Here is a 25654-nt window from a genome sequence, read left to right as displayed (position 1 = left end):
CTCAAGACAAAATTAATTACTGAATATTTAATTATTAAATAGTAACCATATTATAGCCTGATACAGTATAATCTGGCAGATTGGCCTTACTCAATCTTCCTTACACACCGGTGATTCAATCAAAAAATACACTTACGCAAAACCAGATAACCGGAGTGGTTAGTATTCGGGTCGCAAACGTTTTCGTAGCCTCTTCTAGGCTCTTCTTCAGGCTTAGTAGTAATAAATTCGAATATATTCCTTTTTGAAAGAACCGAGTTTCGAATTCCGTCACGTGAAAACGTTCCAACATATTTTTTAAACGAAACGATCGCCATTCTGTGTAGCGCGCATGTGCTTCGAAGCGGCGATGATGTTGATGTTTAAAAATTATCTTCCAGCAGTAACTGCCACGCTGCTGAAAGGGCCAACTCGTCTTTAAAATTGATGCGCGTGGTGTTACATCCTGCTCTGTATATTTCCATAGCTTCCAATAATTTGAGATGTTCCAGGTGGTTAGTGGTGAGGATAATGCGAGCTGCGGTAAAGTCCGCCATGACTTCTTGATCAGTGGCATATGTTGAGAGAGCTGTTGTGAGCCTTTTGTGTGCTATGTCCGCCTTATGTTCTTTAATCCTTATCCCCATTGTACGTTTGGTGGAGCCAATGTAGACCATATCTCTGTCAAATCTGTGGTCTCTGAGGGGGATGGTGTATATTCCCGGTAGTCTGATTGGGTTCGGAGGATCTTTTCCGTTACGGAGTATTTGGAAAATGGTCTGGCATCTTCTGTAGGCTATACGGACTTGACGTTTTTTGGATATCGTAGCATATATCGATTTTAATCGTGGGTTAAAAGTGATAGGGATCCTTTCAGTATTGTTTTCTTGAATATTTAAGCACCTTTCTGTCTGATTGTTACACTGTTTCTGGCTCTTTCTGTACTTTCTACATAGTCCCCTTATCAGGTTGGTGTATCCGTGTTCTACCGCTATTTCGTTTATACGTTTGATCTCCTGATTTAGTGCCTGGTGAGAGGAGGAGTGCGTAAAGGCCCTCCTAACCAATGCTCTAAAGGTCGCTATTTTATACTGAAATGGGTCACATGATCCCATCGGAATATACATGGAGGCAGTATCAGTTTTGTGATACACCGAAGTGTGTATGTTTGGCCCTTCCAAAGCGATATCTATATCCAAGAAATGGATTTTAGAGTTACTATGCTGCTCCACCTCAATTACCAGACCGTACGGATTTTTGTTCATCGCTTTAATAAATTGATCTATATTCGGTTCCGTCTTCCACAGGATGATGACGTCATCAATGTATCGTTTATAGAGCAGTATGTCGAGTAGGAAGGTAGGAAGAGTGATGTTTTCCAAACGTCTGACCACCATTTCGCACAGATCCCCCGACACCAGGCTCCCCATAGGAACACCCTTATTTTGCATGTAAATAATCCCATTGAATTGAAAAACCGAGCTATAACAAATCAAGTGTGCCAGCTCCAGAACCTCTCGGTGTAGTGATGTATCGTTGACCTTAGAGAACAGGAAGTCTCTTAGTGCGCAGAAGCACGGAGGTAGCTCAATGGAGGGATATAATGATCTGAAATCCAATACTGTAGCATAGACTGGGGAGGAGAAAGTTTTAAGCTGTTGTATCAGTTCAATGGAGTTGGATATGGTAAACTCGTAATCCTCTAGGTGCGTGGTGAGCAAGTTGTGTGTGGCTTTCTCTAATATTCGAGTTGGGGCCCTGGCCTTGTCTACTACCAGTCTTAGCTTCTGCTCCTGTTTGTGTGTCTTAGCAAAGGCGAACAATTTAGGAGCATCGGGGGCATCCACGATAATATTCTTTAAATTTAGCTTGCTGGCGAGCTTCGAGTTGGCTAACCGTTTCACCCTGGATTGTAGCTTATCAATATAATCCTCTTGGACCTCTGTACATTGGGTCTCTCTGATGTATTCATTCAAGTGCCTCTCATAGGTATCACGTTTCATCAATACTAATCTTTTGTCCTTGTCTGCTCTGACCAATGTGATACGATTGTGACGTAACCATCTAGACGTTCTCCGTAATTTATTCGCGGAGGGAATAAACTTCGGCTGATTCTTTGGTCTGTCTTAACTTAAAGGTTGCCATCCATCTATAATATTCCCTTTGTTTCTCCGGAAGTCCTTTTAAGATGATCTCCATATCCGGAATGTAAGATCTTGTAGCCATTTTTTCCGAAGGTGGCGGAGCGTATGACGGTCCAAAAGCTAGGATTTCCTTGACAAACAATGGTACTAGAATGTCATCCCATACCACGAAAGGATAGTGGTTTTGTTTAGACCTTTTGGGAATTTGGAAGCGCAAAATCCACTGCACTTTTTTGTTATATCTTTCTCTCAAGTTGCAGCTCAATCTATGTTGGATGTTGATGAGTTTAGCGTTTTCAATGGACAACACACTTGGATGCTGTTGGAACAACTCATTCTCCGTGGATATAAGTTTCGTCATGGCGGAGAATAGAGATTTCTTGGTACTTCTGATAGCCCGATTCAAGCACATCTATCTCACTTTGCTATGGAGAGGGTCATTTCCTGGTGGCAGTTTAATACGGAATGTAGACATGGGAAATATCCCATTTCTCTTACATATCAAAAGGAACTCCAGTTTGGCCCTTGCCTTGGTTAGAGCTATTACTACTTTGCGATAATTATTAGCCGGCATTGCTATGTCTACTCAATCTTCCTTACACACCAGTGATTCAATCAAAAAATACACTTACGTAAAACCAGATAACCGGAGTGGTTAGTATTCGGGTCGCAAACGTTTTCGTAGCCTCTTCTAGGCTCTTCTTCAGGCTTAGTAGTAATAAATTCGAATATATTCCTTTTTGAAAGAACCGAGTTTCGAATTCCGTCACGTGAAAACGTTCCAACATATTCGAATATATTTCTTTCAAAAAGGAATATATTCGAATTTATTACTACTAAGCCTGAAGAAGAGCCTAGAAGAGGCTACGAAAATGTTTGCGACCCGAATACTAACCACTCCGGTTATCTGGTTTTACGTAAGTGTATTTTTTAGATTGGCCTTAATCAAAAATTGAGTTAAAAGATGTTTACATTTGTATAAAAAAAAAATATTTACAAGAATATTTATAAAAAAGAATATTCATCCAAATAAACTTTTTAAAATTTTATTTATATTAAGTTTATTGTTGCATTTAAATAATTTTAAAACAGCAACAGCAACTACAATTGCAAACATCAAACTGAATACAGTGCAGAAGTGAATGAATGCACTATTTCAATTTTATGAGTGAATTATTTAAAATATATTATATTTATGTAATTAATACATTTTTAAAGGTGTGTATTTTGGTATTTGTTCAATAGTTAAAAACTGTAACAAAAAACAATGAAAACTATGCTGAACAGTAAACTTTTTAAAGGTTTTCACTCACCTTTAATTTTTAATCATCTTTTGATCAAATTTTATCATAAATAATGTTAATTTTCCTGATAACACATTTACATTTTTCTGTGCAAATTTATATTTATTGTCGAAAACTGTTTATAATCTATTAAAAGTATACATGATTCATTACTGGTTAGAGGATTTTAATACATTAACAATATTGAATTTTTATATTTCTTAAAAAAATAAACTTTATAAGTTAAACAGTCAATTTCTTAAATAAACAGTAGATTCACAAAATTCAAAACTGATCACTAGTTAGAGGGGGCAAAAATCCTATTTTAATCACTGAAAAATTTGATGACGACATTCAATTACTACTCTTAATTAAAATAATGCAGTAAGATTTAAAGAGATTAAAATAGTTTTTCCATAATCCAATATCACTTAAAACAACTTGGAAAATGGATACTATACAGAGCTATATGAAAGCAATCTTCAAGAACATATAAGAAGTGTTCAAATTTTTATATTTGCATGAATTTTGAGAACCATTAATGGCAATAATAATAAATAGCAATGAAAATAATTTCTGTATAAAAATATTAAATTTATGTACAATAACAAGTAATAACATAGATAAATCAATCACACTACAGATAAAAGCAGAATTGTAAGCAGGAAGAATATGTTTAATATGTAATGGGATTTTATGGTTGCTATATGCTTTAAATTCTTAAATTATAATAATACAAGGGCTGTTCGGAAAGTTCGCGGCCTCAAATAGAACAACAAACAAAATAATGTTAAAATTTTTTTTATTTTTCAATATAGTCTCCTTTATTAGCAATGCACTTATTCCACAATGTTCTAGCTTTTTTATGCCATCACAATAGGTCAATTTGTCAAGGTGTGCAAAATCTCATTCACTTTAGCGATGACTTAGTCATTTGAGTGGAATATCTTTCCACCAAGAATTTTTTTAGGTTTGGAAAAAGGTGGAAGTCACTGGGGGCCAAATCAGGTGAGTACGGTGGATGTGGAACTAATTGGAAGCGAGGTTCGTTTATCTTTTGTTCGGTGATTCTGGCAGAACATGCAGGTGCATTATCGTGGTGGAACAGAACCTTTTTCTTCTTCAAGTGTGGCCTCTTTTCTTTGATTTCTTTCTTCAGTTTTTCCAAAAGTTCACAGTAATAGACAGCATTAGTGGTCTTTCCTCTTTCTAGGTAGTCAATAAAGATGATGCCTTTAGCATCCCAAAAAACCGAGGTCATCACTTTCCCTGCTGATGGAACTGTCTTTGCCTTCTTTGGTGGTGGCAAACTGTGATGTTTCCATTGCTTCGACTCTTCTTTTGTTTCAGGAGTGTAGTAGTGGATCCACATTTCGTCAGTAGTCACAAACCGATGCAAGAAATCCTGTGGGTTTTTCCGGTAGAAGTCCAAACACTTCTTTGACATCAAAGTGCGAACACGGTTTTGCTCGGTGGTCAGCAGATGCGGCACCCACCTTGCTGAGACCTTCGTCATACCCAAATTTTCGGTTAAGATGTGGTGCACTTGGTCAACAGAGATGCCTGTTGTCTCAGCTATCTCACGTGTTTTCAAACAGCGATCTGCTAACACCAAATGGTAAACTTTGTCGATATTTTCTTCAGTGACAGCAGTTGACGGCCGTCCGCTGCAAGGGTCATCTTCCACACTCTCTCTGCCAGATTTAAAAAGGGCTGTCCATTTTTTCACAGTGGTGTACGAAGGAGCAGACTCTCCCAAAACTTCATCCATGTCAGCTTTGATTTGAGATGGGATCAACCCTTTTTTTGTCAGGTATTTTATGACCGCACGAGTCTCCGTCTTCTCCATTTCTGACAAAGCACTCACACACTGACTATCTGCTAAGCTGTCGTGGCAAAACTTTACAACAAATCAAGCGGAAATTGGTATCGTATCTTTAGCAAAGATGGCTGAATTATTCCCGCCAAAAATTAGGCCGCAAACTTTCCGAACAGCCCTCGTAATTGAAAAATATAACAAATGATTAAATTGCATAAATATAATAATGAAAATAAACATTCTTTGGTATATTTACTTTGTAAAAGAAAAGTGTGTCTATATTTAAAGAATAACTTTTTCTAGATACATAGCCAAACGATTGCCTTAAATACTTAGGCTATAAATCTGCAAAATTTTAATAATTAATACTAAGCAATATTAAAATTATTTAAATTATAATTATTAATTTAGATAAGAGATGGCTACCTCTAGTAGCAAATTGCTTAGTATTAATTATTAAAAATTTGCAGATTTATAGCCCAAGTATTTAAGGCAATTGTTTGGCTATATATATAAACAGGCTTTGGGTTGTTTAACATACTTATAACTTTTGCTATTAAAGACTGACTGGAAATTACTTCCAGATGCTTTATATCAAGCATGGGCAAAGGTGACTCTTTTTGAGTTACATGTGGCTCTTGCTGAAAGTGTTCATTTCTGCTTTATTATTATTATTTTTGCAATTTTATTTTTATAATTTTGTGAAAATATGTTTATTAAAAAAATTCAATATTTGTTTTATATTATATAATAAAATTGCGCGCCTTACCATACTATCCACCACAACTGTACAGAACTGTGGCTCCCATGCATTTTGCAAAACCTACATTTCGGCTCCTACTGAACTCTTGTTTGCCCACCCCTGCTCTATATCCTCCAGATTTATCTTTTTGAGACTATAAAACTATATTGATATAAAACATCAAAAAATTTCAATAATTTAGTATATAGTACATCTCTTCTGTCTTTCTTTTAAAACCTCAAAAAGCTTGTAAGAATGGAATTTTATTATTGATTAAAATACCCATTGAGTTTTCTTAATCATACTTCATAAATGAATGTAAAGCTAGATAAAATCTAATCAAATTAATGTTTTAATGAATAAAAGTAACTTATTGCACTGTAGAATGTTTTAGTCAAATTTTAATATTTATCATCAATGTATAAAATATCAATTCAAGAATTGCACATTCAACATTATATTGAATTGTTGTAACAATATAATGTAAACTGCTAACTAAAATGGCAAACTATAACTTTTTTTAAACAAGTAAATTCAAAAATATCTGGAGGTAAATAGTTCATAAAAAATTTACACCTTTATAAATCCAGCAACAAATTTATGTTCTGTAACTGAAGAAGATCAGTTAATCTGATTGAAAATGTTCTTAATTTTTATTAAATTCATTGCTGGATTTTTTAAATCAAAGATTTGACAATATTCCATACTTTATACTGCAGTTAAACAATAAGTCAACTATAATAAAGAAATAATCAATAAAACTATACATAAAAAGTAAAAAACAAATTACTGTTTTCTACAGAATATAAAATGCACTCCCATTTCAATACAAAATATTTAGAAAAACTGTATTTACTGTATATAAACCCTCCTGCACCTTTGCACTTAACCCCAAAATTTTTATTATATTCTGGTTAAAAACATAAACATGTGCAACCTAATTTTAAAAGAAGTCATTTACAATTAAAATTTACATTAAAATATTCAACATAAATACATGCAAAAGTTGCTCAGCTAAAGCAAATAATATATTCAATTAAATAATAACATTTTTATTCAAGAGTTGGACTAGATAGTGGTTAATGTAAAAAGTTATTTCAGAAATCCATTAGCCAATGGTAGATCATAACTTCACATATAAGACAGGAATTTTTTGGACAAAAGTTGACTTTTATAGGCCATAAAACATGGTAATAAGTATAGTAAATACCTATCATTGCATAGGAACAGATTACATTGCCATAAGATTCAATTAATATGGAATGATTCACAGTAATGTAATCATTGCCAGCTTAACACACACAAGAAAATTTATAACTATACTTCCAAAAAGGATATTTTTCTCTTTTACAGAAAAACATTTAAAAATTTAGCTGCAAAAAATAATAGTAAAAATTTAGGTTTAGTACCTTTTTTCTTTCATCTTTATATTTTTATGGATTTTTACAATCTATTATTATGTCAATTCTAATTAAATTGTAGGTTAAAAAAAAATTCCCTGTTAAAACGAATCATCAATTTTCCTATTAAATATATTCCTCAAATTATGCAGATTCAATAGTGTGGTATTTTTCAGGAACAATAACCTCAACTAACTGGAATATTCCTGTATACTATAACAATGGAAAGTCTATCAGTTATTTTATATGAACAAATTTTAAAATTCAAATTTTCTCCCATGTACAAAAAAGTTTATCCAGAAAAAGAATATGATAAAATTACATATTGAAAAAGCTATGAATTTTTTACATTAATTATATAAACAGAATATGCAAGATTAAGCAATTAATTTTCTTTAACAGACTATTTTAATTAAAAAATCTGATTTTTTGATATGATTAATGCTAAATATCAATAATAGCTGTTAGAAAATTATTCTTTGCAACATGAAATTTTTAAACACTGATAATATGAAATTTAATAAAAAGGTACATGATTCTTAAATATTTGTCAGCAGTAACATAAAAATTAGTTTCAAAATGGAATAGATTCTTTCTTTGTTGATTTTTTTAAAGTGTATTAAGTCTAGGAGTTTTAATAATTTAATACTTTAACAGCTTGAATAACTTAACAGTAATTGTCAGCAGTAATAAGACAAACATTGCCAAAACAGCAACAGATCAAAGCCAAAGAGGCTTATGAGTTGTGTTAACTGAATTTAATTAATGTAAATTAAATAAAGAAATAAATAAAAACTGATCTGAAAAAATAATTTCTTATCAAAACAGATCAAATTTTAATAACCATACGTACTGTATCTAAAATAGACTTATTAGTTGTGTTAATAATAATTTATTGTATAATTTAGTAAATATGTAATAAAACTTAAATATTTACCCACCATATTTCCTCAATCCCCCAAGGAGGTTTATTTTTAAAGCATACATATCCCCAGGTTTTTTTCAAGGCTGGGGTTTATTACTTTGCAATAGAACACTAACAGACAAAAATTGAAAAAATAGGTGAATTACTCATAATTTTCCAAACTACCAAAACTGTTTATTGACTGTATTTATGGACTACAACTACAACATTTGAATCATTACTGTTTTCATAGTTAACCCAATTCAGCATCTTTCAAGATGCTGAATTGGGTTAACTATGGTTACTACTAACATTGTCAATCATATCTGCTTCGACTTTAAACTTACTATCCCTTTCCAAGAGAGTGCAAGTTTAAAACAGTTTTCCTAATTACCTTTTGGCTGATAAGCTCTAGACTTATGAACTCACTCATGACTTTTCCACATTCAATATTTGACAATATTTATAATTTTTATGAATAAATGTTTCCATGAACCTTGGAATAGAAAGTGCTGTCTGACTAGACAATTAAAAATAGAATTTTAGTTAAACTCCTTACTTGTCACTCTAAACAACATTACCCTGTACAGTGCAGTACTCCATGTTATTTAAATCCCAGGGTTTAATCAAGGAAATACAGTATTTAAGAAATGCATTATATAATTAATAGTAATTATTTAAATATTTACAGAATGAGATTCTATAATATATAAAAAGAACAAAAATTCACTATTATTTTCTTTAGAAGTGTTGAACACAAGATTGTGTTATTAACCAATCACATGGCTTCTTTTCCACCTTTATTTAGTTGAACAATTCACCATTACGTTAAATGAATCTCAATATATACAGTTTATATATTTAATAATTTTGATATTTTATTAAATTCTGGACAATAATGGCAAGAAATATAACTACAGGAGAGTCTGTCTATTATAACCACAAATATCGTTACCAGTCATCAGTCATTTAATGTTATCAAAATTAACATGTCCCAAAATACAGTGAAAATATACTTTTAAAATTTTCCTTATTGTAATGGTAATAATAACTGAAACTATCTTCAGTCAGATAAATAGGCATTTTTCATCTCTATTTTTGCACTATAAGCCTCAACACATGACTGATAATGTCTGTGTTATTAGTTAGCATTATCTGTCTTAACCAGAACTTTAACCATAGATTGGACTAGGGGTCTACCCGAAGAACCAGCAGATACTTCTGGTAGGCCCTTGAAACAGATGTTTGTAACTATTGACTGGGACATACCATTCCACATGGTTTGCTTCTTACATCCTACTAAATAAACTGAAAATGAGGAGCTTGCTACATATATTTTTAAAATAGCAAATTGTCATCTGTTGCTGTCATGTTTTTTCATGTAAATGCAATCACTACTGGTCAAAAGTAATTTTTGGTAAACTGGAGAATCCACAAGTTTGTGAACTAAAAAAATTGAGGTTCAAGTATTGAACCTTGAGTATTATCTGAAAAGAACATTTTCAGAAAATATGTTTTTTGATTGATGTAATGAATGATGTAAAATTATAATTAGCATGTTAAATGTGTTCTACATTAATAAAGCATCATGTATAATCATACTTTATTTTATCAGGTAGCATTCAAAATAAACAGAACTAGCCTGAATTACTGATGCCAGGTCATAGGCCTACTGGCAGAACCTTTGTTCATTCAATTTAAATGCAAAAAAATTTATTTGTTTACAGTACGGTACAATAGTTTAAATTTCTGGCATTTCTTACTTCAATCGTACACTAACTTTGATTAAAGATGATAGCAAACCAACAATACAGGTATCCCTTGATTAATGTAGTTAATTAATTCCTCAATTATACCATGTACATCAAAATTGAGTTAATCAAAATACAGTCTCTATGTTAGGTAAAGACAGCTGGCAAAACCATGTATATTAAAATTTGTCATGTATATAAACAAATTGCCACAACTGATTTTGTGCATTAATCAAATCCTGCATTAAACAAGGGATACCTCTACTAAATGAATTGCATATTGATTAATAAAACTTCAAGTTATAACATTTTTAATTATTATAACAAACCCTTTTAATGTCAGTCAATAAAACCAGAGCTGTGGAGATACAGTAGAGTGTCGTTAATCCGAATTGCCAGTTATCCGAACGATTTTCAGTCAGACTGTGTCGTACTGAATCGAACATTTTTGATACTAGATTTACTTCTAAAGTATAATTTTCATGTTTTTATAATTCTTCAATATATTTATTTTGTTTGTACAAAATAAAGAAATAATTTTTAACGATACAATAGCCTCAATTATTATTATAAAAATTTTCGTTCGGCTTAAAATCGATGAAAATTCAACACGAAGCGACACACAACAGAAAAATTTGAACATCGGACAGGTTAATATATTTTTTTGTACATAATCACTAATCCGAACAACCCCAGTTCCCAATTGATTTGGATTAACGACTCTCTACTGTAGTATACAAATGCTTTGACTCCTCAGTTTATGGTAAATATCCAACTCCATCTCCTTTACATATCAATATAAGATATTTCACAGATAATAAATTATTATCTGTGAAATATCTTATTATCTTATCTTTAACACACATTATATATACAGTAGAGAACCAAAAATCAGAATCAATTGGGGACTGGGGTTGTTCAGATTAGTGATTTGTTCCGATTACCGATTATGTATGAATAAATATATTAACCTGTCCGATGTTCAAATTTTTCTCCGTTGCATGTCGCTTTGTGTTGAATTTTCGTCGATTTTAAGCCTAACGATAATTTTTATAATAATAATCGAGGCTATCGTATCATTAAAAATTATTTCTGCATTTTGTACAAACAAAATAAATATATTAAAGAATATAAAAACATAAAAATTATACTTTAGAAGTAAATCTAGTATCAAAAATGTTCGATTCAGCACGACACAGTCCGACTGAAAATCGTTCCGATTATCGGCGATTCCAATTACCGGGGTTCCGATTAACAAGTCTCTACTGTATTATAATCAGAGTTTATAAGTATAATTTTTACCCATTCCAACTAACTCTATAGACCTGGTAAAACTAGATCTGTACTTTCATTTACTTATTTCACTAATTTTATCAGTTACAGTTATTAGTAGGGTTTCTCAAACGAAATCCCAGGATCCCAGTTTTTTTTTTTAACCTGGGAAATCCCGCAAATTTCTTAAAAGTTCACTTTTTTTCTTATTTTACATTAAGGTTGTGAAATTTTGTCAATAGAAAGTATAAATAATGAACTCATAAATTGTCAGAACACATTTGTATTTATTAATTTTAAACCTACTTATTAGTTTTTTTTAAATTTTTCCTCGTTATGGCATGTCACAAACGGTCAATAATCACTATGAAGCTTATTTGTGGCAGGACTCTCAAAATTCTTTACTTGTCAGAACCTGTAATGTCTGGAATAATTGTGCTTATGTGTCTTAGTTTTTAATCATACTCAGTAGCTTCAATAACTGCATAACACCAGGTTGTGCAAATTGGGCAAGGATAGAAACAAGTACAAAGTCTGCAAGTATGAAGTTTTTCTTCATAAACCTAATTATTAAAGCCAAACGAATTGCTGAATTATCAGGCTATAAGCTTGATGTTGCTATTAAAGCAGCCGAGGCAGACAAACAAGAATACTAGAGAGTAAAAGAAGTACTACAATCTTGAAAACAAACTAAAAATCTTCCAGGCTATAAGTGAAAAAACACACAAACATCTGTTTTCTCTTAAATGCATTAAACACGATTCCACTCATACAATTAAATCAGAAAAAATATTCTCAATAATCTGATTCTTATATCAGTAATGAAAAGTCCTGCTGAGTAATGGAAATATTGACCATCGTTGCTTTTGAAATCTTACAAAATAATTTTTATAGTATTATGTTGTATTTAAAAAACAAAAATTACCCTTTAAGTTAGAAGTTTGATCTAAGTTCTTTTTTCGTTTGTAAATTTTCATCTCAATTCAAAGCATTTTTTTTTGTCGTCTTTGTTGTTGTATGCAGTTTCCTGCAAACTTTAATAAATTTTTTCTATTTGTGAAAATTTCTACGTAATTCAAAGGTAATTTTTAATATATATCTTACACTGCATTATTAATATAATTTTGGAGGTTGCGAAATGTATTAAATTAATTTTAAAAATAAAAAATAATTATATATTTTGATTTCATGATATTTTGTATATCTTAAAAATAATTAATTCTATCCTGGGAAACAGTTCACTTTTATCCCAGAATTCTGGGACAAGCAAAAGATCAGAAAATGAGAAACCCTAGTTATCAGTATAAAAGAGTCACAAAGTGATTACAATAAATGGATTCCACTGTATTTTATATTTACATATAAAAACATTTCAAAATAAAGAATAAAACATAATAAATACCAATAATTAATTGGAAAGAACAATGATTATTCAAGAAATTCTAGATGATTGTTTTTACTTGAAAGCAAATTTGTTTTAATTCAAGAAATAACTTACATTAAATTTAAATCTAAAAACTGATATGCCTACTTTAAAAACTTTAGAAGACAAGACTTAAATTTCTATTCTAAACAACATTTTTAAGGAATTTAATAATCTTTGTAAATTAATTACTTATTGAAAATAGTTTAAAATAAAAAAGTGAAGCAACAAAAATCATTAATAAAGCAGTTCAAAGTTGTTTATAATAAACTATTCATGTATTATCATTACATTTTATGACAAGAAAAAATTTAACAATAGTTTATATTGTAAATGATCATTTAAACTTTAAATAAAACAATATAAAGTATTTATAAAAATTTTTTTACCTTTCATAAAGTTTTTCTTTATCCCATTTGAAATGATTTAAAAGTATCCTGGTTATTGTTGGAGGAATCTAATAATAATAAACACACATTTTAAATAAATTCTAAAAAATATGCATCATTAAATTTTTATTCTAAATACTAGAATTCAATATTTATTATTTCTGAAAAAAAACTGTTGTAAATAGAAACTAATCTATATTTAATTACTAAGGACATTAGCATTTTAACTATAATTCTATACAGACAACCTGTAGCAGAACATATCTACAAAAAACTGCTAGAACAAAAGTTTTACATAATCCATATTACCACATACTCCATAAATCCAAACATTTGCTAATCTACAATTTAGAAGGTACTGTCTCAAATTTTTCATTTTTTCCATTTTATTTACATTAATAGTTCACTGTAAATATAATTATAAATGACTGCATATTTGAGATGGAACTACCTAAACTATATTGTACTGAAAAATACAAAATGGCTGTTGAATGATGACATTTTTTAAATCATTTCATTTATATTTATCAAATATTAATAGAATATATAAAATATCCTGTTCCCCTCAAACCTCCCTAGTTTTAAACTATTGTGCAAAATCCATTTATTGAAGTATGTAAATAAAATGTGTCAGATCAGAAAATGTTGGTCAATACTCCACGTTTCATATGCATGAGTTTAAAACGGCTACTGCTGCTGCACAATCTAGACCACTGGATTGGTCAATGCAGCCCCATTTCTAGACCCACTCAATCACCTGACACCACCCCTTTGAACTTTTTCTTTGTATGTTATATCAAAAATCACATGTATGCTACAAAGTGTCAGACATGAAAACCCTGCATGCAAGAATCATGAATACTTTTAACAGCGTGACTTCTAAACATGCATGTGCTTTTGTGACTTTTCATGATCCAAAAAGACAATTTTTATTATAAACAACAATTATCTAGACAAGGTTTTCAAAAGCTTTAATCCAATATCTACAATACCTTCAAGATAAATTATTTGATTACTTTCCCAATTCAAATACAAATTGCATGCAATCCTTTTGCAGTGAATATTAACAAAACAGAGATTGACAAGAAATGAAACAACTTGATAAAAATCTTCAATTTTAAATATTTACAGACAAATTCGCCCAAGTAGGTATCACTATCCATTAGTTTGTGTTCCAGACGATACATTCTAGGCAACCGACCTTTCTTTTTAGGCTACGAGCCGTCGAAAAAAGCTAAAAAGTCCTTTTTAAAACACAAAAAAGTTTCCAATTAAAAATAAAATATTTTCTAAAATCAGAACTGGTGATGTATGACTGTCCTTGTTTCTCCATCTTGCCTTTTCGGGGTGTTTCGTCCTTTTATCTACAGAGAAAACTTAACAAACCTAAAACTTAATAATAACCATCAAACGAAAAAAAAAAAAAATCTTCAATGTTTTAAAACATTGAAGATTTGCAGAATGCATCCAAGTGTAAAAGTCATAAAACAGTTTTCATAATGACTATCAAACAGGGCCTGCCAAACTTGTAAAATGTCCCTCTCCTCAAAGTTTATACATTGTCCCTGCTTTTCTGCTTTAAAAATCTCAAGCACCTCTAGTACCTCAAGTTGGTCCATGTTTGCTGTTGATCTAATTAACATAGCCTGTTGTAAATCAGGTTTAACTTTATATATCAAGAGGGCAGTGGTTTGTCTCCCTTTATCTATCCAATCAACTAAAGCAAAGCACGAGGTGATACTTCTCAGGAATGAAAGGTTCCAAGAAACTTAACCTATATAGGTTCAATCCAGAGATCACTCAGAAAGTGCTTAATAGAACTCGGAACCAATATAGATAGAGGAAGGCAAACTACTGCCCTCTCAATATATACAGGGGAGGAGAAAGTTAAACCTGATTTACAATGTGCTACATTAATTAGAATAATGGCAAACACGAACCAACTCAAAGTACTAGAGGCACTTGAGACTTTTAAAGCAGAGAAACAGACAATGTATAAACTTTGAGGAGAGGTGCATTTCACAAGTTTGGCAGGCCCTGTTTGATACATCATTATGAAAACTGTTGTACAACTTTTACACTTGGATGCATCCTATTGGTCAATTTTAGAGCACTTTAAATTTGAATTTATATGTGAGCTCTTCTATGTTCAACATATTCAAACATCAAAATGTTGGGTGTTAGAAGCAGGTCTTAGAAGTAGACTGAAAATGTTTATTTTTTCTGAAAAATTAGCTGGATGAATATCAAAGTAGGTTTTTATATTACAGTATAGCCCAGTGTTTGAAGTTCAGAACATTTTTATTCTTTAACAGATTTGAACATTTATGTCATTTGAATTTTAAACTCTATAAACAGTAATAGATACCATATAAATAACCTAACATTGAAGAATGGCCATAAAAATGGCTTTGAACAAAGAACAACTTTTATTTTTAAACCAATGTTAGATTAACAACTTTGTTTCTATTTAAAAGTTAAAACATCATTAATGTTTGAACTCATTACACATTCTCAATAAATTTTGAAGCCTGTTCTACTTTTGACTCCATTTAGTTTTTGAACTTACTATATTCAATCTGATGATAAGATGGTTAAAGATCTTTGAGATAGGACTGAGATTAAATAGAGTCACTCCTTAAATTACATAGTTTAAATTAAATATATTCAAACATTGTTTCAAAGACATCATCACAGTTCTAAAATGTTGAATTGAAGCAATTAAACTGAGAAATCTAGAATCATAAATATTTCCTAAAGAAATAATTAAATTTGTTAACCATGGAAATGAATATAACTTATGTCTTGGTCTCTGATCAAATATGACTTACAGGAAAGGACATGTTAAATCACTAGTCTGTGATTAGGAGTATTTGTGTAAATTTTTCTTATATTGATATTACTTTCAGATTATTGAAATTTAAATCATCACCTAAAGAGTTCTTTAGATATTTCACTGCTAAACAGTTACAAGTTAGTTAGGAACAGATAACAATTGTCAGCCTAACAGATATCACCAAGTGTCACAAATTTTCTTTGAAACTGCAGCATTTACAAGAAATGCTTCTCCAAAATTAAAAAACTTCAAAGAGATGTCTATACATAAACATCTTAAATATCTTCCACCAATATTACTTCACAGTAGAATCTAAATAGAAATCAACAACATCATAAATAGGCTTAAATGGAAAGACTTTCTTTTTATGAATCTAGATTCAAAATGATTTTCAGTATATTTTTATTTGAGAAGAATCTAAATCTATCATCCTTTAATATCAAAAAAAAGCAATCATTATGAAGGTAATAGTTTAATAAAGGAGAAGGATTACAGTAGATAACATTTTATGTGAGTGATAAATTCCTGAAAACCAAGACTATTTTTTTTCACAAAAATAAATATACAAACCCTAAGTAAAACAACAGAAGTGACATAAGCTATCTGAAGATCTACAGCATCTATTTAAGAAAATGGTAGTGATTGTGGTTTCAGAATAAAAACAAAACACCTTGGATTGTGGTTTCATTTTATTAGCACAAAATGATGAGTAATTACTTGAAACATTTGGAACTGGGAGCTCAAAGATACAATCTATTATTTGAAATTACAGTTTATTATTTATTTGCAAAATACTTTTACTAAATAAACAAATCATAAAAACTTAATATGAACAGATGAGTTAAGATAATTTATAAATAAGCCTAAACAATTTTGATATAAAAATCATACTACAGTAGAGCATCGATTATCCGACTTAATTGGGGACTGGCGTTGGTCGAATAACCGAAAAGTATGAAAAAATACATTATTAGTATAGTGTATTAGGCCTGGTTTAAGTACTAGCCTCCCTTTCACGGTTGAGCCAGTGCTGCCAGCTAAAACATGCAAAAATTTAACAAAAATAATATTAAAGTAGCCAAGACATAACCAAATATTGTAGCGCCACATCACTAGCGGACATTTGAATTTGCCGACTAGAACGCGATCGGTTAACCGATAAGTCAGTTAATCGAGGGTCGGATAATCGATGCTCTACTGTAATACTTTTTACATTCACGATGATCACAGTTTTCTCTAACAGATCTGATAATTCTTATATTTTTTATAAATTCTTCATATTCTTAATCTTATAATTTTAATATGTTTAAAGAAATAACTTTTTAAGAGTTAAAAACATATTTCATGAAATATGTTATTTCTATGTTAAACTTATAAGTTGAGAATAATCAAGAATTCCTATTGGAATCTGTGAAATTTCAGAATGAATCCAAAGCAGGTTTATGAATAAACCAAAAATGTTTGTTTCTTTATCTTAAATAAATGCAAGCTGGAAGAGTATGAATGTTAGTAGTTTCAGCATTAGTACTTTAAATCAAGAATTTCAAAAATAAAGTAAAAATATTCTACAAAATAATGATTAAAAGTGTACAATTTCTTAATGTTTATAAGATTTGATGTTTGAATTAATGTTGATTGTTCTGATAAATAATAATGACTATAAATTATTATTTATTAAATTAATGAAGAAAAACTGAATAGTATTCTTAGAAATTTTTACTAGCTGGGTGCAATAAAGAGTAACTAAATGGACTTTTAAAAAAAAAAAATACTACCATGCAGTATTATATAATTTTCTGTTATTTGTAAATATAATGTCTCTCTCTATACACACATTATATCACTATACTATATACATGTAATATAGTTTCTGGAAGCTGATGTCTCTTGATCTTCTGACAATGTTTTATTCATACATTTTCTTCCTTGATGTCTCTCTCCTCCATTTTTTATATCTTCTTCCTAAATCTTTCCTAGTCTTCATTTCTCTTATTTTGTGGTTTTTGTTCCTTAGCTATCCTTAGAAATTTGTATTCTGTAATTATTTTCATATAACATTATCATTAACTGCCTTTTAATTCAATCAATAATTGATTCCTTTAATTTTTCAATTTTATTTTGTGCAAAATATTCTGTAGGAGCTCACCAGTACATCCATTTTTTTTAAATATTTTTCTGTATCTTTGAAGTGTATAAAACTTGGTGCAATTTTGGCCATTAAAATACTCTCATATTTTTTGGTATCTGTATTAAACAATTTATTTAAAAGAATGTTTTTGGCCCCATTTGAACCATCTTCACTTTACAAATTGAACAAAATCAAAACATCAATTTTTAACCATTGTTCAATGGAACATATTATTTGAACACAAAAATCTAAAATTATTTTTTTTTTAAATGCAAAGAATGAAATGTGATAACATTTCATTCTTTGTATATGAATATAAAATGTATATTAACCTGATATATATATAAGGTTAATATACATTGATATATATATATTAACCTGATATGACTATAATATAAAATGTATATTAACCTGAAAAAGACTTCTGTAATCCAATATCAAATCAACCCAAGCATAACTGGCAGCAAAGTTTAAAAAAAGCTTAAAATCACATAACTGCCCTTTAGCAATTAAATCCTGCTTCTGCCTCACACTGTAAACAGAAGGAAAATGTTAATGAGCCTAAAACAAACCCTTGTTATTCAATATTGGATATTATCTCATTTCTCTTTTTTTCTTGTTAACAGTTTTTTTCTTGTCACAGTTTTTAAAAAACTTAGCATCTAAAAGAGACTTCCGATATTCCTGTAATCCCTTTGCAACATTAGCATTTATAATGTTTAGATGCTGTGATAAACCATAAATATATAATCATTCTAGCAGCCTTATAAAAAATAGCAGTGTATGCTATTCGTTATAAGGCAATGATCATCATTCTGCCACAACTTTCAATTTAGAAAGCCTTATTACATATATTCCTGACTTAATTTATTCTTAACTGTCCTTAGGAGGCTCATGACAGAAGAATTTTTTAGGTTTAATACACATTTTAAATCACACTTATTTCATACTATACATTTTTTAAAAGAATTTTAAATTTCTGCATTTGGATGTTATATTCCATTAAACAAACAGTTAAAAATGTTTGATTTCATTCAATTTGTTAACTGAAGATGGCTCATGTAAAAGCCAAAAATGGTCTATGCATTTTTTTTTAATATCTGTATATAGTAGTGTGAGTATTTTTATTTTTCTGTTTTTAGCTGAAAATTACCTAAAGTTCTGTAATTTTAGTTTTAAAGAAAATTAAAAAATATATCTTTGTGGTATTTGTGTACAACTGATAATACTTATTATTTCATTGAATATTAAATAAATACATACATAATGCAAAATTAGTATTAAAATACATCCTATATACTAAGAACATTCTATTTAACTTATTAAATAAAAGAATTTTGATTTAACATGTGATCAAACTCAATGGAAAAAGAAAATATTTAATTAAATAACAGGATTTATTTGGTTGAGTGATTTATTTATTGTAAATGAACATGTATGTCTAAACATACCATTAATTTAAAATAACTTAATCCATATTTTAAAACCATTGGATCATCAAAATGTTATTAATTCAATTTAAAAACTTCTCTGAAAGATAGTTAATAGATTAAAACTACAACAAATTTAATCCACTTTTAAAGCTTTCTATTACTAACTATAACAAATTATAAATATTTTAGCATTATGAAATAAGGTAAAATATGAGACAATTGTTACAATTGTTTGGAATTAAACACATCAAAATCATACAATTAAATATTACATTTAATAAATTTCATTTATGAAAAGTTTAATTACTTTTTAATAAATATCTATTCTGTATAAAATTATGAACAAAAAGTATTAAATTTTGCAAAAATTTTATAATCATAAAAATACACTAAAGTAACTATTTTTTAAATTTTAGTTAAAGATAAATTAATTTAATTACTTTATTATAATTTTGAATCTAAATAATCTCCAATTATCAAATTTAACTATACCCTGCTTTATTAGAGAGGTAAAACAGTTGTATTAGATACTTTCAAAGTCCTTCAGCTGATCATCAAGAATGGATATCCACAAAAAAAAAATTGACTAGAATACTAAAATATTTAGTGTAAATGAGCTTCTTTAATAATGCAGAGTATAGTAAAAAGTCAGAATTATAATTTTATTCACTTAATTTTCAAGTTTTTCAGCTAATTATCTAAATTCCAATACAGTCTCTTCAACCTTAAAATTCCCGGTACATAAGACGACAGTTAACACATAAACTAACGTTTTCGATCCTCCACCGAGGTCTTCGTCAGGTTCGTTGATCATGGAAACGTTAGTTTATGTGTTAACTGTCGTCTTATGTACCGGGAACTTTAAGGTTGAAGAGACTGTATTGGAATTTATTTGTACCGGTAATCACGGGTGAAGATTGTCTTTCTAATTATCTAAATCTCTACTTCAGAGAATCATTTACAGGATCATATTTTGATATAAAAAAAACTAAAAAAAAAAGAAAATTATATAATTAAAAAACTCAAAATCCATTACATGAATTAAGTATATAAAAAAAGAAAACCCTAAATAAAGTTTTGAATTTTAATTTAAATATGATCCTGTAAGGTTTATTGCAATAAAATCTTTTTTTTTCCCTTCTTCTGATCAGTACTAATCCATCAAAATAGATCTATTCCTAGAATATGTTTTATGCTAAATATGTGAAATAAAAAATTCTTCCAGAAAACAGAATAATAAATTTTATAAATTTTTTAATATTTAAAAATACAGTTCCTATTACAAAAGAAAATACCATTAAAATTAAGTCTTCAATAACAAGGAAAATAATTTTTTTAAATTAAAAAGAAATTAATTATAAGGAAATTATTACAGTTTTGTTAACCAATATCATTATTTTTTAAGTGAAAAATTCTAAATAACCTTTAAACAAAAAGGATATATTTTTAAATTCATTTTATTAAAAAGATAAACTGTCTTATATACATACATAATGTATACAAGACAAAGTGCACAATTTACAACTTTTTTCTTAAAATAAAAATTAAAACTAACAGCACTTAATATTCATAAAGTGTGAGTAATACATTTGAAATCTAAAGGTCAAAGATTTAGATCCTACCTGGAATTAACCACTTTTGTCTAAATTACTGTTTATTGTTTATACTTTATATGACATACAAATTTACAATAATTATACATTGAGTGTTACATATAAATATGTAACACTCAATGTATAAGGCTGTTATATAGATTACCCCCAGTGGAATTTTGGGACTGAGTATATATCTGAACTGAGGGGACCGAGATAAGTTCAATGGTACCCTACTTTTGGACCGGAGACAAAAAATAATAAAGTTATCATATTTACAATTTCTTGCCTTTCACAATGCATTCTACACCATTTCAGAGTTTTCCATGGTAATGTATTTAATCCAACCGCACATGGAGTTGCAGCCTTGAATATCGATTGAGTTGAAATAAAAGGTTTTCTATTAGCCTAACTAGGGACAGTCACTTCCCGGAGGGGTAGGTTAGGTTTTTTTTGGACAAGCCATGAAAGCAGCATGTAGTACTAGCCAACCGCGAGTGGTGGCGTGTCGGCGGCTGAGGGGCCTTAGGCCCCAAGGTCAAGGAGCATGGGGGCATGCGAAAAGAACTTACTCCAAATGCAGACAATCAGTGTACCCGTGGATCAACATTTGCCTCCGTTGAAGGTGAGTGTACAATCTGTTTTCTTTGCCTTTTACATGGGCAGTTTTCTTTAGTCTTTGCCAACATGTCTTTAGAATATACGGCCAGCTTGCCGGACTGCCTATTAAACAGGCAATAGGCTTAGCGGAGAGAGCGACAGGACTCCCAATCGTAATGTAAGTTGTTAAAGTTTGATTATCAATAAACATGATGAGATAATAAAATACTTTTTTAATAGGGACAATGTGTATAAAGAATCAGAAAGCACCACCTAGTGAAAAACTCTAAAATGGCATAGAATGCATTGTGAAAGGCATAAATATGACAACTGTTATTTTTTGTCTCCGGTCCAAAAGTAGGATACCATTGAACTTGTCTCGGTCCCCTCAGTTCAGATATATACTCAAAGTCCCGAAATTCCACTGGAAGTAATCTATAGAACATCCATGTTTAATTCTAAAAAAAAAACTATATAAATATAATGTTTTTTATTAAAAAAAACAAATTTCAGAATATAAAGATCAAATTATAGAAATAAGTTTAAATTAAAATTAATTTTTATTTTCTTTTTCTTTTATTGTAACTGTAATTGGAAACATTTGTGAATTATACAAATAATTTCTAATTTTCAAATTAATAGCCCATGGAAATACTATAAAATAATCAAGTACTAACACAAGCAGAACAAAAAACAAAATTAAGCATAGCCATTCAGCTCACTTATCGCTATTTTATTTGTAATGACATTTTTGAAGAATTTTCAATAAATTTGAGAACAGCTAAAAATTATTAAAAATATTCAAGATTACAACTTTCATTTAAGAAATAACATACATTACTACAGAATCAGTTTGTTGTAACACATTTATATCATCCTTAACTGTATCAACACAAAAAAGTTTCCTCACATTTCACATACCGACTAATAAATGAAACATTTTTGACATTGTATCTTTACACGAAATGAAAAGTAAAAACATCTCATTCTCTTCAACTCAGAAAATTCGAATAAAAGCTCTGCAACTAAAATCTTCAATATGATATTAATTGCCATTTCCATAGGATTCAATCTCACCATAGGCCTTCACCAAAAAGTGTAATCCTCCGTTTTCATACGAGTGGTCGGAATCTCATTCGAACGATCATTTGTAACAACAGAAAGAACAAATGAGAATGTTCTATCGGCTCATGTGGTCCTCTGGTTTTATGCATCAAAAGCCACAAACACGCTTGACGCTAAAATTTACACGACTAATGAAGGAAACAGATTAAGTCTTAAAGTGAAATCAAAATCGACAATTGGGCAAAAAGTAATAAAAAAAGAATTAATAATGATAAAATTTCGGTATTTCTTTCATTACTTTTACTCGATTACCAATTTCGACTTTGCTTTGAGATGTAATCCACAGAGCCAGATTGCCCCGAAAATGCAACAAAATGCTCAAATTCCCCAAAAGTCAACAAAACAATAATCATTTTTCAAATGACACACAAATCCTTCCAATTGCAATTGGTTAACGCTCAAGGCTAACGAACACCAAGAATGCACTTGCGAACCAACCACTCTGCCACATAAAAATGAATTCATTTACTCACAAACACTAAATAAAAAAAAAATCAATTATATATATATTTTTTAAGTATCATTTTCTACATTAAATTACATAAAATTAATTAATTAAAGATTTAATTAAAGAATTAATATTAACAAAAGAGAAAGTTAAGACATTAACGAATAACGCAGACGTTTCTAATTATAACTAATTCGGAAATTTTTTTCGAGGTGAAAATATAATGAAATAATAATAAAAAAAATGGTTATAATTGAATTAATGTGGGAGCATTTTTATGTACTGACCTGTACTACGGTATTGACTTCTCTAATACAATCGATCATGTGTTGCACGATTTGTTCTGTTGTTAAAACTTCGTAAACAAATTCTTCTTCAATGTCCATTTTGTCTTTTGATGTCGCTGGTTCGGGTTCCAAACCGATTGATAAACCGTCATCTTCTTCGCCAGTTGATTCGTTACCGGAATCGCTGCCGTATAAAACATCTTCGTCCGAATCCATTATTTATACAGAAATAACGAATGGAAATTCGCTATTTCTCTAAAACGGCGATTAAATTCTTTTCCGAAATAAAACTTCTATCAGCGTTCTAAACAGCGTTCACTTCCAACCCAATGACGTCATTGTCGACTGCTACTATCAGCGCCCCCTCTATTTTCGGAAATTATAGATGTGTATATATATACACGATATATTGTTTTTAAGCCGAACGATATTTATTAAAAATTAAAAATTTTTTGTTAATTTATTTGAATTAATTTTTTATCTTTTATCTTATTTACGATTATTATTTAATAGTAATGATGTTTACGTATTCCGCCATTAACGGGGCGTGTAAAAAATGGAAAGTACGTTATATTAATTATTCAATAAATACGAACCGCGTGGGAATTTTAATAAATATTAATACGAATTAATTATAATTGCGCTTGTATCTATTTATACATTTTGAAGAAATCGTTGGTTGTATCAAAAGCGTTAATTGAAAATTAATTACATGCATATTTTTACGGTATTTTTTCAGATTAAAAGAAAAATTTTAAAGTTTTATTTGGTCGTAAATATCATTATTGCATGTAAAAGTATAAAAGTTACGGAGGAAACGATTGAAGTTATTGAGGCGCAAGTCTACCGCTCTGGGGGATCCGGAATTGCATCCGACTAAACAATTCCGTGAATTTTTGGGGTGTCCGTTCTGGATATATTGGATCCACGTAGGTCTGGCCAAATCTGTAATTATTAGGGAGAAAAGGCCTTCTTGGTGCCTACAGGGTGGAAAGTCAAAATGAAAGCATAAACATATTAAAATGTTTATAAATTCGATTTTGTGTGTCTTCTTCGAGTCATGAATAAAATTGTTTATAATATGATGGAGAGAAAACTCAAAGTTACATTTCTAGAATCAGTGTAAACTATAAACTGACAGTATTACGCCGTTAAAATTTGAAATTTGTTTTTATGCTAGTACAAGAAACTTCCTATAAAGCGTAAAGCACTATATTTCTTATAAACAAAATTACTTTGTTTTATGCTATACAACTCTTAGAAAATATTTTCTGGGAGTTGTATAGCATCGACGCCAGATTCTTCAGAAACGCAGATTGACACCTTTGTTACGTGGGTCATCTGGCCGTCGCCATCTTCTTTTTTTTTTAACTCTTACTTATTTTTTGTGACGTTAAGATGGACTTTTTTCTATAGTCATCGTAGATTCACCTATGTCTACAATGGGGACGGCCGGGGGTGAGGGACAGCAGCGCCGCTAGCTGTTTGAGCGCCCGTGTGCAATACCGATTATGCCGCCCTTGTCTAATTACGACTACCTACGCTGAGCTTGCCAGCAATACCAATTTGCCGCCCCCTGGACGGCAAATTGGTATTGCTGGTCAAGCCAGCTGGTGCAAGGCGTGCACCTCGTGCGGTGCACGCCTTGCACTCCCGCTTACGACAGGCCTGGTGAGGGACAGGGGCCAGGGCCAAGACACAGGGCTGCTGCAAGCGGGCGTGCAGGGTGTGCAATGAGGGGCCAAAACATATTTATAATTAAATAACCGATTTGAATTATGAAGTGACAAAAATGGTACCAACACTACGTTGTTAACGCTTGTATTATATATTTATATGAATTCATATATTGATTTACTAATAAACTTGTACGAAGTGGCCCTGGTGGTAAATTTCTCGTCCGGCGAGGGATAAACTTGTATGAACTAGTATATAACAATCAGGATGGCAGCCTACAGCTCTGAGCGACCCGAATCGAATCTTCATGGGTCGAATAAATTCCAAGAAATTTTCGGGGGTCGTCCATCCTGGAAGGGCATTATGGGCCTGGTCAATTTATAGTGAGCTAACTGAAAATGCCTCCTTTATGCGGAGAGTTA

General features: G+C 30.4%; 1 protein-coding gene across 1 annotated transcript in view; it reads right to left on the bottom strand.

The window, feature by feature from the left end:
• LOC136969870 (E3 ubiquitin-protein ligase arih1-like) overlaps positions 1-23917 on the bottom strand; it is a 117171-nt gene extending 93254 nt beyond the window's left edge. The window contains exons 1-2 of the mRNA XM_067264174.1: positions 23556-23917; positions 13107-13174 (exon numbers count right to left, since the gene is read on the bottom strand). Of these exons, the coding sequence (XP_067120275.1) occupies positions 13107-13174; positions 23556-23771 (284 nt within the window). The 5' untranslated portion in view covers positions 23772-23917. The remainder of the gene's footprint in view (positions 1-13106; positions 13175-23555) is intronic.
• Between the last annotated feature and the right edge of the window lie 1737 nt (positions 23918-25654).

This window comes from Centruroides vittatus, unplaced genomic scaffold (genome assembly GCF_030686945.1).
Source record: "Centruroides vittatus isolate TY-2023 unplaced genomic scaffold, ASM3068694v2 contig_1824, whole genome shotgun sequence".
In the NCBI taxonomy this organism is placed as follows: domain Eukaryota; kingdom Metazoa; phylum Arthropoda; class Arachnida; order Scorpiones; family Buthidae; genus Centruroides; species Centruroides vittatus.
The sequence above is the reverse complement of the archived record's forward strand: the minus strand, read 5'-3'. Positions and strand labels throughout refer to the sequence as shown.